Source organism: Hemiscyllium ocellatum, chromosome 3, assembly GCF_020745735.1.
Source record: "Hemiscyllium ocellatum isolate sHemOce1 chromosome 3, sHemOce1.pat.X.cur, whole genome shotgun sequence".
NCBI classification, from domain to species: domain Eukaryota; kingdom Metazoa; phylum Chordata; class Chondrichthyes; order Orectolobiformes; family Hemiscylliidae; genus Hemiscyllium; species Hemiscyllium ocellatum.
Genome location: NC_083403.1, coordinates 67,802,705 through 67,822,838, shown reverse-complemented (window position 1 = coordinate 67,822,838; position 20,134 = coordinate 67,802,705). Strand labels below are relative to the sequence as shown.

The 20,134-nt window shown below is 39.5% G+C and overlaps 1 protein-coding gene across 1 annotated transcript in view; it reads right to left on the bottom strand.

The window, feature by feature from the left end:
• Positions 1-20,134, bottom strand: part of lama4 (laminin, alpha 4) — a 184,879-nt gene that overhangs the window by 131,844 nt on the left and 32,901 nt on the right. The window contains exons 3-5 of the mRNA XM_060850742.1: positions 12,742-12,869; positions 11,486-11,566; positions 6,005-6,219 (exon numbers count right to left, since the gene is read on the bottom strand). Of these exons, the coding sequence (XP_060706725.1) occupies positions 6,005-6,219; positions 11,486-11,566; positions 12,742-12,869 (424 nt within the window). The remainder of the gene's footprint in view (positions 1-6,004; positions 6,220-11,485; positions 11,567-12,741; positions 12,870-20,134) is intronic.

Sequence of the window (20,134 nt, the reverse complement as noted above, 5' to 3'; positions counted from 1 at the left end):
ACAGATGCATTTTGGGTCCATAAAGGCTTCATAAAGAATTGAGGCAATTTGCTTGCACCAATATTTCAGCATAAATCAGTTAAGCACAACTTACCTTTCATAAAAAGTACAAGAATAAACTTAGGCCATAGCTAAGACAAAACTTTCCATGAAATTTTCGATCATTGTGTTTACCATGACACACATTCAAACTCTGTTTTAGATTATTTAGAAATACTTGCATTTACACAGCGAATCTCATTCTTCTATGATAGTCCGAAGCAACAAATAATTAATTCATTTTAATATGTTGGTGAAGTTGCTACATAGTAGCATTGAAATTTTACACAAAATCCCCAAAGTCAAAAATGAATTCAATTTAACTAGCATTTTTGGTGATGATGGTACAAAGAACACCAGAAAAATTATTTTTCATGTAGTATGATAGGATCTTTCACATCCCACCTGAATCATTCCTAGGCTTTCATTTCATTCAAGTGACAGAAACACCAACAATGGACCACTCTGCAGTACTGCACTGAAGTGTCACTTTAAATGATGGGCTCAATTCTAGAGTGGGGTTTTAACCCACATTCTTCTGCATCCTGATGAGTCTAATTAAGTTATTTTTCATTCTTTTCTCGGGTGTTGACATTGCTGGCAATACCAGCATTTATTGCCGATCCTGAATTATTTAGGAAATGGTAGTGAGCTGCCTTATTGAGCCCTTCTGAGATCTGGAAGGAGACTTAGCAAGTTGAAGCAGTGCATCTTGTAGACAGTGCAGATGGCTTCCACTATGCGTTACATAAATGGAGTGCTGATCAAGTAAGCACTTTCACTTGGATAGTATTCGGCTTCCTGCATGTTGCTGGAGCCTAAGGTTGAGTTTCCTGATTGTGCACTTGTATACTGAGATTTTGACAGGACTGAGTTGACCTGGCAACAAAAAAGTGGAAAACTGATGGGAGAATGCAGCCTTGACCTTCTGATGGAGCCCCAACTAAGTTTTATGTCTGTTAGGCAGTTCCTGCAAATTTCAGGGGCCAGAAGTTCTGTGTCAGTCATGGGACTGTAGTTACTGAGGGTGGGTGTTGAAACAGTGGCAGTTCTTGCTGCTGATGGACCCTGCTGGGGCCAGAGATAGCTGGATTAGGTGGCACTAATCCCATCTTTACCCTGCAAAGAGGCCACCAGGTTTTATCAGGCAGTCCCAACAGACAGCAGAGCCCCTTCCCTCCATTGTTGGTATTTGGATGGGTGGGATCTCTATCTCTCCCCAGCTGCTGGTGAAATGCCATGGTGCCAGGAAGGTGATGAATACACCATTCCCTTCCTTCCGTAATTTTTGACAGGCCTCAATCCCCAACTTTCAATCCCTATCTGTTCCTACAGACCTTAAAATCCTGACTTCAGTTTGAAGAACTGCATTATTACAGTTCCTTCTCCTGTAAAATGAAGGTAAAATGAAAACATTTGTCCAATTTTGTTTCTATTCCTCAGAAAATTTTAGAATGTTCTCAGAATGTTAGACACTTTAGATAAACACCCACCTGTTTCTCCTCAGTAACTGTATTACATATTTCTGTAAATGGACCATTCACTAATGTAATAGAGAGAAGGCAAAAGGGATTTGATTTCTGATCTTGATCAGAGAACACATGGGAGAATTTTTAGAATTGAGTTCATTGTCACAGCAATCAAACATTGCTGACAACAGTAGAAACTGAATTAAACAAAGAGAATGAAGAAGATGTCTTAACTGAGTATACCTCATTATTGGAAGTGGCAAATGCTTCAAACATTTCACAGCTAACCTTTACATCAACTCTGCTGTAATTCTTATAATTATATTTCAGAGAAGTTTCATGATATACTTCAGATCAAAAAAGGATCATATCATATTGTGACTAAATTTCACCAAAAAGACAAGGTTCCCCACGGGAGACTAGTTAGAGCAAGGTTAGATCTCATGGAATACAGGGAGAACTAACCATTTGGATACAGAACTGGCTCAAAGGTAGAAGACAGAGGATGGTGGTGGAGGGTTGTTTTTCAGACTGGAGGCCTGCGGCCAGTGGAGTGCCACAAGGATCGGTGCTGGGTCTACTACTTTAGTCATTTATATAAATGATTTGGATGTGAACATAGGAGGTATAGTTAATAAGTTTGCAGATGACACCAAAATTGGAGATGTAGTGGACAGCAAAGATTATTACCTCAGATTACAATGGGATCTTGATCAGATGGGCCAGTGGGCTGCGAAGTGGCAGATGGAGTTTAATTCAGATAAATGTGAGGTGCTGCACTTTCGGAAAGCAAATCTTAGCAGGACTTATACACTTAATGGTAAGGCCCTTCAGGGAGTGTTGCTGAACAAAGAGACCTTAGAGTGCAGGTTTATAGCTCCTTCAAAGTGGAATCGCAGGTAGATAGGACAGTGAAGAAGGCGTTTGGTATGTTTTCCTTTATTGGTCAGAGTATTGAGGACCGGAGTTGGGAGGTCATGTTGCTGCTGTACAGGACATTGGTTAGGCCACTGTTGGAATATTGCGTGCAATTCTAGTCTCCTTCCTATCGGGAAGGTGTTGTGAAACTTGAAATGGTCCAGAAAAGATTACAAGTATGTTGGTAGGGTTGGAGGATTTGAGCTTTAGGGAGAGGTTAAATAGGCTAGCGCTGTTTTCCCTGGAGCGTCAGAGGCTGAGGGGTGACCTAATAGAGGTTTATAAAATCATAGGGGACATGGACAAGGTCCTTTCCCTGGGGCGAGGGAGTCCAGAACTAGAGGGCATAGGTTTAGGGTGAGAGGGGAAAGATATAACAGGGACCTGAGGGGCAACCTTTTCACGTAGAGGGTGTGACGTGTATGGAATGAGCTGCCAGAAGAAGTGGTGGATGCTGGTACAATTGCAACATTTAAAAGACATCTGGATGGGTATATGAATAGGAAGGCTGGCAAATGGGACTAGATTAGGTTAAGATATCTGGTCGGCACGGACAAGTTGGACCAAAGGGTCTGTTTCCATGCTGTACATCACTATGATTCTATGCCTCTAACTATTTAAAATATGAAGTTTGGGTAAATTACAATATACTTCACCTTTTCTTCCACTAAAAGGATTTGGAAATGAATTAGTTTTAAAACTGTGTATTTGCACAAGCTTCAAAAAGAGGAATGACAAAAAAGATGTTATTGAGATAGGATTTAACTTAATGTTTTAATCAACTGTAAAAAGTAAATGATTTAGAAATAGTCTATCTATAATTGATAAATATCTCACATGCATAAAAGTGGAGTTATTTATTGTGTTGAATGGTCATTGGCCTGAAATGTTAACTCTCTTTCTCTCTACTAAAGCTGACTGACTTGCTGGGTAGTTTCTGTTTTTTTTCCCCTCTGCCTTAAATACTCCTGCAGATTTATGGACACAGGGAATAAAAGATAGGGAGAGGAAGTCAATTAGATTTCCAGCAGAGCAACATAACAAGCTTTCATCAAACTTGGAACTTCCAAGGAAATGGGCTGGTTAGGAACTAATCTGTCTTGGTCTGTTAAGATGGCCCATTGATAGGAAGCATTGAGTTTGTATTATTTTGTATTGCTATACATTAACTAAGTCCAATTGTTTGTTGCAAGTGTTGATAAGATCTTGTTTCATATCAAAAAATGACTTTACTGAATGAGCTGAAATCGCAGTATAAGTTTTAAAACAATTCAGGTAACCCATACAACTAGACTTAAGACCAAACCTTCTGACCTAGAGGCAGGGACACTACCACTGCACCATCAACCTGTTCAGATTTACCTCCAGGGAGGACGCAACTTAAACCCCAAGCTTTTGTCCACAGGTAAGGGCAATATCACTGTAATGCAGGACCCCTGCTTGCTATCAAGATGGCTGAATATTAATATCACTTCACCTAGCAGTTAACAAAACCACCAAAATGGCTGGCAGGAAGTAGGGGCCTAGAGACAAGCAACTTCATCAAGTATGATTGACCAATCACCTGAATGTTCACAAAACATCCAGACACAACAACTACAACACTTCAAAGCTATCTGAATGGGTATATGAATCGGAAGAGTTTTGAGGGATATGAGCCAAGTGCTGGCAAATGGGGTTAGATTAGGTTAGGATAGCTGGTCAGCATGGACGAGTTAGATCGAAGGGTCTGTTTCCATGCTGTACATCTCTATGACAACCTCTGCAATCAGAGGAGTATGGACTAAGCTACTGAAGTCAATCACTTTAAACAATGGACCCTAATTGAGAAGGAGAAGTGTAATGGCCATCTAATCAAAAAACAATGAACCTGCAATTAAGGTTTCCCTTGCTTGTTCTGACTTTATTTGGTAATTGGGCAGATTGTGAATGGAGATCACGTGATGCACAAGCTAACCCTTTGTGATTAAAGAAAGTGCTTTTCCAGGGTCAGTTAGAGATTAGATATACCATGTCTGGGTTACAATGTGGAGCAAATGTACAGTCTCAGCCTGCACAGCCAATCTGCAGGTACATACCCTGCCCGTATTCTGACTAGTTAAACACTGCAGGCTGTATTTTTATTCCGAGGAAGCTGCTGATATCAAAGGAAAATGTCACACATCAACATTTTAAACCATCTTGATGCAACCTCTGCAAAGGTCACCCAAACCAGAAAGAATTGTTGAAGTCAGCCATCTGTATATGACGAAGTTTCTTTTGCGACCCTTCGACAATTTAAGCAAACCCATTCCAACTTTGCAACTTGCCTGTGTGTAATGTCTGAACCTCTTGAAGGAATAAGGTGTGAATGATGAATGATTTTGTTTATTGTCACATGCATATTGCAGCGAGAAAAACAGTAAAATACAATGAAAAGCTTTTCCAATTCTCCACGATCCAGTGTAATTTTGAATAGTTTAAGAATAAGTAAAAAAAAATAGCAAGGTACAGCTTAAAGAGAGTCCATTACTCCTGAACCAGCTCATCTTCAACAATACATGTCAGAACTGGAGTCGTTTTATTGTTTTATTAGATTGGGTATTAACTACAATAAATATCATGCTGTTTCCTTTTTAAAATGATAGAAAAACACTTTTGTGTGCATCTTTTCCAATCACGGCTTAGATGAATATCCAATGAACTGGTAAACAAATTATTTTAAAAATACCTGTTGTAGTCAAATGAGAATTGGAGAGTTCAGTCTTTCTAGCACTCCTCAGCTAGCTCTAATAAACGTTATGTTTGTGGTTGAAGTAAAATTGTTTCATCAAGTGTTCATTTGTAGAGAAATAGTTGTTAACTCAGGCTAGGTTATTTACATTAATTAAACAAATGTTTTTCCTTGATAACATTTCATCATTCAGTTTGTTTGGACAGGCTAACCGTTAGCTTTTGAAAAGGAAAGTGAGCATGTACAATTTTATTTTAGATGTTTGTCTCGCTTGCAGTAAATTCATACTTGGTCAGAGTTGAAAGTTTAGTGACCTAGTTACAATGGAATCTAAGTCCTCTTTATTGTTTCTGATATAAATACATAACTTTGTAGCTTCGGCCTCTGGCTATTCACAAAGGGTACGAATAGTCACAGTTTTCTTACCAGGTTTCCATAAAGAAACCTTATTAGATTAAATTAGCACTTATTTGAAGTTCATGAATCTAACCTCCATTAGGAATTTGATTAAGCACCCTCAAATAAAATGGTACAAATATTATAAGGAATTATTTTTTAAAATCTTATTTTTTGGAAGTATGAAATTTGTAGTCAATGTACTGAAAAAAAACTCCAAACACATTTGATTAATTTTATACTTTAAGTCTGCGAAAGTGTTCATTCTCCTTATTTAAAAATTTCTAAATTCATTGTTTTCACATCTTGGCCATACATACACATCACTTTTGGTGATAAAGTACACATTAGCAACTCGGAATAAATACATTTTAATCTTTAATGTTCATTCTGTTGCATTCTGAAGTTCTCCAGCAGCATCTGGAAGTTACTTTGATGATATAACAGCTATTTAAATGGATGAACATACCTGTGCAATTTTTAGCAGTAATAGCATCTCCATAGTACCCTGGTGCACAGTGTTCACAATGGATGCCCGTTGTATTTCGCAGACAATTCCGGCAATGCCCAGTTTCCTCGTTGCAGTCTTCAAATATGAGATTGGGATCAGAATTACCATTGCAGTTACATTTTCTGCAACTACTTCCATACAGCATTGGTGTTCCATAGTAACCAGGAGCACATCTAGAATAAGCAAATATAAATTGAAACCACAAAAAAATTAATAGTCTTGAAAATATTCCTTCCAAATTGCACAGATGTGTGACCATGCAGCAATTCAGGATGCTCTGTGCCAGAAGTAAACAATGCACAAAACATGCACATGCATTGTGTTCTAACAATCAGAAAAGGATTACAGGGTTAAACAAGTCAAGCATGCAGAGCAAATTGACATTTGAAAGCACTTGACTCTCAGTCTAACTATGATGGGGTACAAATATTCTTCCACACTACTATTGTGGCATTCTAATCAATATATTGCTTCCTGATGAAGAGTGACCAGCCTGAAACATATATTCTGCTTCCTTCCTACAGTTGCTGCTAGACCTGGTGAATTTCTCCAGATTTTCTGTTTTTGTTTTAGATCTCCATCATCCATATTTCTTTGTTTTATAAGGCTAGTATGGACTACTTTAGCAGAATGTACGGATAAAATGTTTAAAGCCAAAGAATTTCTTCTAACTTGGTAGAGAGGTTGGATATATAATTGAAGTGAACATTCTAAAATAACTGCAAAAATTGTATCGCACCATCTGGCTCTCCAGTAAAATGTCTATCTTAAATGTGAAGTTTCTGCATTTGCAGGTTAAATACGAATCACCTTACCATTGAAAATTACTACCTGTTCATTTTATTCTGAGCACTGCTTTAAAATGTCAAAAATGTAATTACACAACCTCTCCATCACTGAAATTTAACTGCAACAATTGCAGCCTTTCATATATTTAGATTTAAATTGTTATTGGAGTTTTTTTTTAAAGGTTAGGTTGATCTTTTTATCTTGCTGTCTTTGTTCTACCTGTTAATTTAATTTTTCCTTCTCGCTCTTTAATTTTCCTTTTAGATTTTCCCACTTACTCGTTCAGATCTTGCAGCGTTAACTTCACAATTCTCAAAAATAGTTATTTGACCTGTTCACTCAGCCCCCTCATGTCCTACAAACAGTTTTGCTGCTTTTATAACTCCCTCTTCCAGCAATGTGCAGGACAAAGTATTGAAACATTAAATGTGCAAGGCAAGGTTTAACTGCATGCTCCTTATACCATAGCAATTTTTGGACAACATATTTTTCAGCAGAACTAAGGCAATAAAACATTATGGTCACTATGGCGTAAGCCACCAGTAGGTTTTCTTACTGTGAAGCACCCAGCAAAAGAAAGCAAAATATCAGCGATATTCTGCACAGAAATTGTGACCTACTGAAAATACACTTAAGTCATAGTCACACAACATGGAAATAGTCTCTTCGGTCCAACTAGCCCATGCTCACTCTGTTCACAAACTAAACTAGTCCCATTTGCTTGGATTTGGCCCATATCCCACAAACCTTTCATATTCATGTACTTACCTGAATATCTCATAAATATTGCAACTTTACCTGCATCCACCACTTTGTCCGGCAGTTCATTCCACACGTGAACTACTCTCTTTGTAAAAAAGTATTTCCGCCACCTCCAAACGGACCCCAACGTATCATCCGCCGTCATTTCCGCCACCTCCAAACGGACTCCACCACCAAGGATATATTTCCCTCCCCTCCCCTATCAGCGTTCCGCAAGGACCACTCCCTTCTTGACTCCCTCGTCAGGTCCACACCCCCCACCAACCCAACCTCCACCCCCGGCACCTTCCCCTGCAACCGCAGGAAATGTAAAACTTGCGCCCACACCTCCACACTCACTTCCCTCCAAGGCCCCAAGGGATCCTTCCATATCCGCCACACGTTCACCTGTACCTCCACACACATCATCTATTGCATCCGCTGCACCCGATGTGGCCTCCTCTATATTGGTGAGACAGGCCGCTTACTTGCGGAACGCTTCAGAGAACACCTCAGGGACGCCCGGACCAACCAACCCAACCACCCCGTGGCTCAACACTTTAACTCTCCCTCCCACTCCACCGAGGACATGCAGGTCCTTGGACTCCTCCACCAGCAGAACATAACAACACGACGGCTGGAGGAGGAGCGCCTCATCTTCCACCTGGGAACCCTCCAACCACAAGGTATGAATTCAGATTTCTCCAGTTTCCTCATTTCCCCTCCCCCCACCTTGTCTCAGTCGGTTCCCTCAACTCAGCACCGCCCTCCTAACCTGCAATCTTCTTCCTGACCTCTCCGCCCCCACCCCACTCCGGCCTATCACCCTCACCTTGACCTCCTTCCACCTATCCCACCTCCATCGCACCTCCCCCAAGTCCCTCCTCCCTACCTTTTATCTTAGCCTGCTTGGCTACTCTCTCTCATTCCGGATGAAGGGCTTATGCTCGAAACATCGAATTCTCTATTCCTGAGATGCTGCCTGGCCTGCTGTGCTTTGACCAGCAACACATTTTCAGCTGTGATCTCCAGCATCTGCAGACCTCATTTTTTACTTGTAAAAAAGTTACCCCACATGTCTTTTTTAATACTTTCTCCTCTCAACTTAATAGTATGGCCCCCTAGTTTTGAACTCACCCACCCAAGGGAAAAGACCTTTGCTATTCACCTTATCTATGGCCCTCATAATTTTATAAACCTCTGTAATGTCAACTCTCAACCTTCTTTTCTCTAGTGAAATAAGTCCCAGCCTATTTTTATAATTCAAACCCTCCATTCCCAGCAACATCCTGGTAAATCCACTTCTAAGTTTTAGTTTGTTTTGCAGCCAATGCCCTGGAGTGACACTTAACTCACATAAGCCAATACCCACAGCAATTTCTTTGTGGAACAGAAAGTGAAGGATAATCAGAGTGCCCACCATCAAAAGCTCAGAACTACATAAGGATAGTACTGGATCTAAGAAACGTAATGGATGACACCAGCAAAACAAGTAGTTTTCAGGAGCTTTGACTGAACTTTCCAATTTTTGGTGGTACAAGGTCTGTTGTAACTCACACTACCACTTCAGCATGTTGAATCAAACATCAAGAGCCAGGGGAATAGCTGTCAATTAGTTCTGAAAAGGATGGCTAGCGTGTGAAACAAGGCAACCAGAGGAACAGGTATTAAACCCGAACCAGAATTTGGTTCTGAACGCTCTCCTTCACTCTCACTCTCTCCTTAATTAATATGCCAGTCAAAAATCTGAATAAAGAGAGCCCACTAACAGTCAGACATTGCCACCTTGGGTAGCACAATCTCATGCTACATGAAGCCATGGTCCCATTTACAGGTTTTTTTTTCATCTGTTCTTCTGCTGCCTCCTCATATCTGATGCAATTCATTCCTAACGACTCTCTTACACTAGCAGGAAGTGGAGTGGCAACAAAAAAACATTGAAATTGACTGACTTTTTAATAAATCAATAGATGGATAATTTTGTCAAAAGAACTGGTGTGTCAGACTGCAGCATTCACTCTTCTTCTGTATCTCTGAAATTGGAAGGATGATGTTGGATTGCAGACTAAATGTATTTATGCCTATTTTCAGGTTAATCAAAAGGAACAGCACTGTGGCAGTAAACCTCAGACCAATATCACTACTTATTTATGTGACTGAGTCTTCAGCTCTAGGTTCAAGATTAGAGTGGTGCTGGAAAAGCTCAGCAGGTCAGGCAGCATCTGAGTAGCAGGAAAATCGACATTTCGGACAAAAGCCCTTCATCAAGCTTTTGCCCAAAACGTCAGTTTTCCCGCTCCTCGGATGCTACCTGACCTGCTGTGCTTTTCCAGCACCACCCTAATCTAGACTCTCATCTCCAGCATCTGCAGTACCCACTTCTGCCTTCAGCTCTAAGTTCTCTAATCATTGAGTTACATTCTCAAGATAACTTAAGGTTTTATAAAAAAAAGACACCTCAGCTCAGACAATATATTAAAGCTGTGAGGTTAGAGTCTGTCTGTATCCAAATCTTGAGTCAGATTGGTTCTACTGGAAATAGAAAGTGATTTAAAAGAAGTTCTGGGATTTGCATATTAATGAACCAAAACCTACAACCCATTCTAAAAGATGAAAAACTTAACAGAAATCTAGCTTTGTTCGATATATCTTTTCAATTGCATGACACTGTGTTCTTCTGCTATACATTCTGTGTCTTATGATCCTGCCCCACCAGTTACCTGATGAAGGAGCAGTGCTCTAAAAGCTAGTGCTCCCAAATAAACCTGTTGGGACTGTAACCTGGCATTGTGTGATTTTTAACTTTGTCCACTCCAGAATTCCTGCAGTACAGTGGCTGAGTGGTTAGTACTGCTGCCTCACAGTGCCAGCCTTGGGTGAATGCCTGTGTGGAGTTTGTGTGCTCTCGCTGTGACTAAGTGGGTTTCTGCTGGGTGCTCTGGTTTCCTCCCACAGTCCAAAAATATGCAGGCCAGGTGGATTAGCCATGCTATATGTTGGGTTACGAGGAGAGGATGGGTCTGGAAGGGATGCTGTTCAGAGGGTCAGTGCAGACTTGATGGGCTGATTGGCCTCTTTCTGCACGGTAGTGATTCTGTGTTCTAATACTACCTTCTCTGATCCCAAATAAGTTGTAGATGGGACTTCTGTCCCTAACTCAGGAGCAAATCAAGACCTCAGAAAGCTTCTGACTAAGTAACCCCTGTGGCATACAGAACTGCAGATACATGTAGTCCCAGAACTGCATAAGTATAGGATGCTTGAGGTAGAGTGGCTGGTAGAATGAAGTGGGGGTGTTCATGGAGAGATTTGGAGGGGGGTGGTGGGATGAACACATGAATGGAGTGGAAGACCTCAGCGAATGGTGGAAGTTGAAAGAAAGATGTTGATAAGGATACCCCCACCCTGCCTAAAGTTATAGCAGGGTCATGCTTCTGGCTTCCATCCACTGTTGAGCTCCTCTCACTGGCCAAGAAGTTAGGGTTGGGTGCAGCCCTAAAGTTGCCATTAATTGGCTACTTAAGGCCCTTAATTGAGGCAAAGATGGTGCACACCCCAAAGTCGTACCTGCACCCCCTATAAAATTGGGGAGAATGTGGGGTGTTCAGGAGCCTGGTGGGAAGGTCATCTGAGGAGATTTAAGCTCATTCTACTTGCAAACCCCAATAGGTAAACGTCCATTCTACCCATCAGGTGGAAAAATACACGGTATTGATAAAGCATAAATGCTTTGGGGCCACATGGCACGTTTGTCTGCTGTCTGCACAACTTTGTGAAATTAAAATGGTGGCACCACTGTTTATCCAAACTCTAAACAATCCAGCAAATCATGTTGGTCTTCCAGACTTGAAATTATGGTTTTCTATCATACACGTTTTAATGCAAACAACCAAATAAAAAAAAAGTGACCTTTCACATCTGGGTCCAGCGTAATTTTCCTGACAGAAGCAACGTAATTTGTTGGCTTTAATCTTACAGGAAACAGCAAAACTGAAAAACAGAAAGAAGAAAAAAAAAGTCATTTTATATTCTTAGCAATGTTAAAATGCTTTTTTTTAAAGCCCTTTCTTTGTGTAAGACAATTGTTGTGTTATTGCATAGATTCCAGACCAGAACAGCCTGTACCTTTAAGACAGTTACACAAAATTAGAAAATGTGACATAATACATGTAAAGGTACTAGCCTCATTTGCAATCACTCCCTCTGTATAATAAGTCAGAGCAATGTGTTCAGTCAGTCAGTTATGTGTACGTAATGGTTAAAGGAACATCAGTGAAAACAGAATCCAGTCTCTATGTAAATTTGTGATATTATAGCAATGTAAACAGACAATGTTATTAATAAATTTGAAGACATCTTTCTCTAAAAGAGCCCTATCTTTTTGGTATGTGTTCCTGAGCTAAATATGAGACAGCATTCAGAGCATTTCATTCTGCCAGTGGTGTTGGGTCCAAGAAATCACATTACTAATGATTCTACAATATTCATGCCATATTACCTCCATTTATTTTACTGATGTCACAAACATTCTGTGGGTGGACATCTTTTTGATTCACATTAGTCCAGGTTTGACTTATTAAATTCAATGCTGCACTTTTTACTACAGGCAAGCGGTTTGATTTTACAATTTGTATAAAACAAGGATTGATAATCCTTCTATGTAAACAATCTATTTATAACTAATTTTAACTTGAAAAATGAGAATATCTTCTTTGAAATCCAAGAGTGTACTGTCTTAATGTTTTCTATTGGGCACATTTGCTTTACTTGGAGACATTATGGTATAATTTTATCTAAGCTCACTTGAAGGACATAAGAGAAGTATTACTATGCTAATTACATGTATTACCATTTGGTTGAGGCAAGGCCACTTTGTCGCTCGATATGTACTGTCAAGCATGTTATCCTGTTCAAAAACCAACTCCTTACAGGTGACAAATTGCACTTAGAACTTCCAAATGAAGAGGTCATGAATTGCTTCACATATTAAGTTTTGTTTTTAAACAAGTTTGATAAGTACAAAAGTATCTTCTCAACTAGACCCTTTTTTTTAATCCAAAAATTACATACATTAGCTCTATGTTGTTTAGATATATTTTACACAGACTTCACATTATAAAGCATACAACCATTGCAGGGCTGTGGTAATTCTTTTTTCCACTTACTTATTTGAAGGAATACTCATAGGGCAGGGACAAGGCTGACAAGACTTATGATGACCCTGGACAACATCACCAATATATCCATCAAGACATTTTTCACAGTGGTCCCCAGTTGTATTATTCTGACAGTTCTGGAATACAAAGTGATAAATTATTCAAGTTTCATAATTTATTGAGTAATAGATTGCAACCGAGTCCCTAAAGCAACTGAAGTAATGATTTCTCTTGCAAATTCATTTTATGTTGACATTTTTAAATCAACATGAGTAAATTATTCATGTAATACCAACAAAATGTCTGATGTGTTTGCTGTACAGGTATCTAACTTTTAGTTTTACAGTCTATGCTTCTTAAGTAAATTGCTTCCAGTCTTGGTACAGAATCACAGTGTGACAATGAATCCATAAAGGCACACAGTTACAAGAAAGAAAATCATTGGCAAATGTTTAAAGCAGGGAAAACAACATGCATCACAATATAATACAAGCAATTTATATGATGGCACATTGGTCCAAATATTTTAATTAGTCATTTGTTTGAAAATACCAAAAACAAATTTCGTTTTTTGCTGATGGTTATGTTCCTTAATGGTGACAAGTAACCTGTCCCGATATTGATTTGTGAATACTTCCTATTCTAATCTTCAGTGAAGTGTGATGATCATTATACTGCTGTTCTGATGGAATTTTACCGATCGTGGTGGGGTTATGGTGACAAAGGTATACCAAACCCACCCTTCTCCATGTTCCTGCTATCAATTTCAGTGAGTTAATAATGACGATATAGAGAGAAGTGAAACTGTCCTCCTTCTATTGAGCAAAAATATTTATTAATTGTTATTCTTTGTACATGAGTGATTACAAGGGAGCATGCTTAGAACTGTATAGACTTGGTCCTAATTCCATGTGCATCTATTTGTTAACAGTAACAAGACTCTCCCACTATCTTATACCTTGCTCAAGTGAATTGTTCGATTCTTTTAAATCATTATCATTCAACAGTTACATTGCCCTTAATATTGAGCTACCAATGCTTCCCCTATGCCCACTTCCTACCATCACCTCCTCTATCATCCCATCCGTCCCTCCAAATCACTTTTTAACTCTTTCCTAGCCCCAAATTGGAAAGGATGGGACTTCAGTGGTTCACATTTCTGTTTATAGGAAAGCAGACCCTTGAGCAGGCTGAATGTACAATCTGACATGACCACTAATACTTGGAGCATACTCAGCACCATGCCTGAAGGCATTAGCTACGAAAAGGTGTCAACAAACAGTAGACTGAAGAGACAAACCCTCAGACCTGGAGTTGTGCTGAGGTTCCTAGACTTTGGGGCACTGTAGAAGATCCCAGTAACTTGCTTCCTCTGGAAAACCCTCATCAGAATCTGAAGAAGATGGATCATCTGTGACCCTTCAGTAAGAGTACGACCTGTCAAGCACACTGTTGCAGTATGCTGAGGTGGATTGAGGTAGAAGCACTGAGGATATAAAAGCATCAATACAGAGCCATTTCTGATGTGTAGACTTGTTTGAAGTCAATGACAGGAAAATTGGAATAGAAGAACTTCAATAATTCAACGTGATAGCGTGACATCACCTCAGATAAAGAGACTCTCTAGCAGGCTGATCTGTTGAAAGTATTGAGCTCAAATAAGTTAATAAACTAAGAGAGGAATCTGATTGTTCATTCACTATTGTTTCAGTGATCTGACCTTCGGAATGATTTGTTAACAAATTAAGTAATGAATCTCTGGAAACCTGCTGGAGCATACTGGTTGTTGATAAACTGTGCGAATTGGAAAATTGTTCTCTGCATTCAGGCATTTGGTAGGTAAGAATGGTAGGAAGACAGTCTGCAGTGGGCATCAGTACATTGTCAGGGAGGATTCTTTCTGCAAATGCTGCTGTGGCTGCAGGAAGGTCAAGCTGACTGGCCCACTCAAAATGAGCAGGATATCCAAATTGTGGTTGCTGTTGTACAACATTGGAGTGTTTAGTCGGACTGTAGGACAGAGGCACAGCTGCACAGTATAATTAGTGAAGAGATAGAAACTGCATGAGGTTTGTCAGCCTGTGTTGTATTCTAAGAGCATGGCTAGATGCTGCACATCTTCTTTCAACAAATCAACAATGGTGTCATGCTGCTTTTTTCAGGCTCTTATTGTCAAAGTGTAAGACATACTTCAGCTAACACAGCTTCCTGACTGGTCACCTTCATGCCTGAGGTACCTATGTCCTACAGGGTGTAGTCTGTCCTGAAAAAGGAATGGATGACCCATAAAGTTCACCTCCGGTCCTCTGAATGGAGTGGCATCAAACAAGAGAAGGGCACAGTCATTGCCTGCTGTTGAATAAAGAATGTTCAAAGCAAGACAAACTTCTCCATTCAGTTAAGGATATGTTGATGAGAAATGACACACAGAATGACTGTGAACTCACATTCTTTACAACAAAGTCAAAGCTTTTCATCTTGCACTCATCAGGACTGAAACAATAAGAAAAACAACTGCAGAGAGGAAATAATTTTTACAGCATAAAAAGAGAAGGTAGATTTATTGACACAAAGATGCTGCAAGTCCTTTAACTGTCCTAGTTAACTTATTAAATTCAAGCCAGACAGATTGACTCTGATTGGTGGGGACTTTGCCAAGGAAATGCAACAGGATTGGTTATCCCCATCACTCTTTATTCAGTGAAAAAAAATACAAAGCCTGGAGGCATTCCTTACACTGCTGTTTGCAAGCAATAACTAAATGTAGTTGTATGCACAAATGAATCACTGTGAGCCCTACCGGTAGCTTTAAATCGATTTTAAATATAATTCTTAGTACAGGCGCTCCCCAAAGGTTTTGAAGAATAGTCATACTGAACTCAAAATCTTAACTCTGCTTCTCTCTGCACAGATACTGCCAGATCTGTTGCGTTTCTCCAGCACATTTTACTTTTATTAGCAAAAATTACTGTTTGCTGAAGCGATGCCCAACCTTCTGCCCAGTTGGTAAGTGCAAGTGCTTCTCAACTTCACTTTTAAAAGATCTAGTTTTAATTTTTACACTATTATGAGTCCAAGATGTACCACTGTGGAAATAGCTTCCTTCTATCTCCCTTAATTATTTTGATCTTGAGGTAGCATTCTGGCACTTTCCATCAGAGATATGTAGGAACATTTAGAATTTATTTGAGATCCATACATAACACCTAGTAACTAAACATTAGGGGCTGTACAGTCCAATTAATTGGCATAAATGTATACCAAATAGGAACATATTCAGTGCCTATGATTACGAGTGTTCTTTTCCCACTTTCACTGCCTTCTGATGCAGAGTTCCAAAGTCATATAATTCTCCAACTGAAAAAGTTATCATTTCCATAAAAAAACAGTACTTATGCCACTTTTGGAATATTATGTGCAATTCTGGATTCCCTCTTATAAGAAGGATGTTGTGAAACTTGAAAGGGTTCAGAAAAGATTTACAAGAATTTTGCTGGGTTTGGAGGGTTTGAGCTATCGGGAGAGGCTGTTTTCACTAGAGCATTGGAGGCTGAGGGGTAACCTGACACAGGCCTATGAAATCATGAGGAGGTGTGGATAGAGTAAATAATAAGGTCTTTTCCCTGGATTTGGGGAGTCCAAAACTAGAGGACATAGGTTTAAGGTGAGAGTGGGAGGATTTAAAAAGGGACCTAAGGGGCAACTTTTTCACACAGAGGATGGTACATGTATGGAATGAGCTGCCAGAGGAAGTTGGGAGGCTAGTACAATTACAACATTTAAAATGCATCTCGATGGGTATATAAATAGGAAGGCTTTGGAGAGATATGGACCAAGTGCTGGCAAATGGGACTAAATCAACTTAGTCAGCATGGATGAGTTGGAGTGAAGGGTCTGTTTCCGTGTTGTACATATCTATGATTCTATGACTTCTCATATAGCGCCTAATGCTTACCATCAGATATCCTGCCTGATACATAGTTAAATCCTATGCACGTGTCACTAAATGCACACAAATGCAATAACCCTTTCTCATTGTTGAAAGTGATAGAATTTTTCACCAGAGACTAGCGATTCCAATCCCACATGTGTATAATGGTTTTTATGATGAAATGGAACTCAGTTTATCTGAATATTCCTCACATCTGAAATTTCACACCCCTATATTAAGGGAAGCATAAAAATTCCTAACAGAATCATTCATATAGCCTCAAGATTTTGGGATAGTTGTAGGCAAATTAAGATCACAGGGATCTTGTGCAATCTGAAGAAGTACTGACCCAGAAGTTGCTTGATACCAAATAGCCAGATGAATGAACTTCCCATGATTAGTGTGGGAAGAACCCAGCAAATTGTCACAAGAGAAATCTATCCCATTAAATTGGGAACAAGTGCTGCACAATTTGCTCTCCATTGTTACGTTTGCTAAAACCAGAACATGCCATCAACCTCTCAGTGAATGTTAAGAATTTATACTGTTAGTTTTATTTTATTCATTCACGGGATGTGGGTGACTCTGGCTGGGCCAGCATTTATTGCCCATCCCTAATTGCCCAGAAAGCTGTTAAGTATCAACCACATTGTTGTGGGCCTGGAGTCACTTGTATGCCAGGCCAAGTAAGGATGGCAGATTCCTTCCCTAAAAGACATTAGTGAAACAGATGGGTTTTTCCAACATTGTGCAATGGTGTCATCAGATTCTTAATTCAGACTTTCTCAGGACTCAAATTCCACCATCTGACATGGCAGGGTTTGAACATGGGTTCCCAAAACCTTACCTAGGTCTCTGGATTAATAGTATAGTGATAATACCACTTGATAGCATCTCCCCAAAAATCCTTAAACTCACTCTAAAATTAGACTTGGTATTTAACAACACAGGGACCCTCTTCAATTTACAGCCAGGCTTTCTACGTGATTTCAACAGGAATTTTGAGAAATACAGACATGCATTTGGAAGGCAATGACATATTTTTTGACTTTGGAGATGACAGGGAAATTGGAAAAAAATCTGTCATTCCAAGAGGAAAGGGTGATGAAATGACTCAGAAATTTGGATCAGGGTTGAAAAATAATCTCTATTTTCAACTATGATTAGATGAAAAGCTCACCCGCATAACCTTGAAATGATGCCTGTGCTGTAAATTTCTGGAGTGGCCTCTTGATATGACCTGGCCAGTACTTCTTGAGTTTAACAGTGTTGAAGATCATTGCAAAATCTATACCCACTTCTACAGTGTGAATGCTGGAGTGTAAACATCAAGCTATTGAGAATTGGTAAGTATGTAAAGTCAGGGTCAAGGTCAGGGAGTTATCAGCTCTGCAGGAGATGGATGCTGCGTTGGTAGAGAGGATCATTAAGTATATTTGAGGGCGATGCAGCTTCAATGATAAGTCAAAGGTTCAGGGTCAGTCAGTCACTAGAATAGGTTCTAAATTCTCTTACTTTGCTTGGGTAAGGATTAACCTTAAGTAAGTCAATCCCAATCTGTATGACTTTATGGAGGTTTCTTTGAGCATTCCAGGTGTGAGGGAATTGCCCAGTGGAATTTTCAATTTCCTAAGAAGTTCCCTTAGAGTTGGTTTAAAGTTGGCAGTTGATTGTAGAACTGGGTTAATTTTGCTGTCTGGAATACTCCGAGATTAATGACGGTACTGTTGGAGAAGAATCTGACCTGGTAGAGTAAAATGTGATCCAGCCAAATCCTGCAACCGATGGCTCAACTGTTTGCCAGATACACTCATCCAAGCCCATGGCCCTTGTTTACTAAAACCTTTGCAGTGAAAAGCTTTGAATTAAGTTAATGACTAGGATGATAGACATCATGATTTAGTTAAAAATTATTTTAAAAAGGCCTTATTTTAAGAAATCTGACGTTGTTTATTAAGGGGCTAAATACCTCACTTCAAGTGCTTCAGATACATTCTACAGGCGACCTCAATAAAAATTGCTTTGCATGCCATATTACAATGTTAATTCCTTATGAATTGCATGAAATCTTGTGTGTTTAATGAACAGAATAAAGAAATACACAGGCTTCCTTCATAAAAGCTACGTGCAAGGCTCAGTAACTTAATTCTCTGAAGCAGTATATTGAAAAAAATGGCATGCTATCCGTAAGTACAGTACTGAAAAGAAGCATTTTTGTGAGTTAGTTTAGTAAAACTCAAAACTGGCATACCTCTATGCAGCTAAGTGTTGTATATAACGATAAATTGGCCTTTCATGACCTTATATCTGCATTAACTACTTGCATTTAAAATATACCCATGATCAGAAAAAAAATCACTGTTCATAGATTAATTGGACATGCAGTTAAATTCAAGTCACTTAGGATAATACTATTGATTCCCTTTATTATGAATTAAAATCACATGTTAAATGCCAGAGTGACGTAACTGTTTGGGATAACAATTCATCTGGCTGTTTTGCTGGGAATCATAGTTATGATTTTCATCACAGCCTGCTGCTGGCTTAATTACAAATGGCTGACATGCAAATCTGAGGTTTACATTCTACTGACTTGATTGAAGTATGTGGCTGAGCGGATTCCTCACTGCTGGTATCCACTTGACACTATTGACTGTGTTTACAATCAGCAGGGGCCAATCTATTGTGCTGCTAGAATGTGGCAGAGTCAACCTATTCTTCTTAAAGAAAAACTGCACTGAATAATTTTGTTGGAATTTTAAAGACAGAGAATGAACTCTGGGTTTTGGAAATGGTTCAAGTGGCTGATGTAGCATTACATATTGGTGGAGCTAAGTAAGAATCTACTGAAGGCAGTGGAGCCTTTAAAACCATCTTCAGATAATAGTGATCAGAGTCTGAACCTAAAGACATGTCACCAGTACAAGCAGTGTAGTGACTATATGTGAATGGTCAAGAGCAGTGACTGCATCTTCATAAGCCATTTTAAGCACAGAACATCACTATCTGCACACAATTGTCAAATCACCACAACTCATCAGCCACTCAGCAGCAGTCTCTGGCACTTGGGACTCACATACCATTCACCCCACCCTCACACATCTTTAAAAGTACAAGCCACACACACACTTCTGATTGCATCCATGTACCATCAGCTAGTCAAAGTATGAGACTGATTTATTGTTGTCACACATATTGAGATACAGCAAAAAATATTTTGCATGCGATACTGGCTGATCAAACCATACAAAAGTGTATCAGGGTAGCAGGACAGAGTGCAAAATACAGTGTTACAGCTACAGAGAAGGTGCAAAGAGAGAGGTCAAACGTAATGTATGAGGAGGTCCATTCAAAAGTCTGATAACAGTGGGGAAGAAACGGTTCTTGAATCTGTTCATATGTGTCTTCAAACTTTTAAATCTTCTGGAAGAGGTTGGAAGAGAACATAACTGGAGTGGGAGGAGTTTTTTT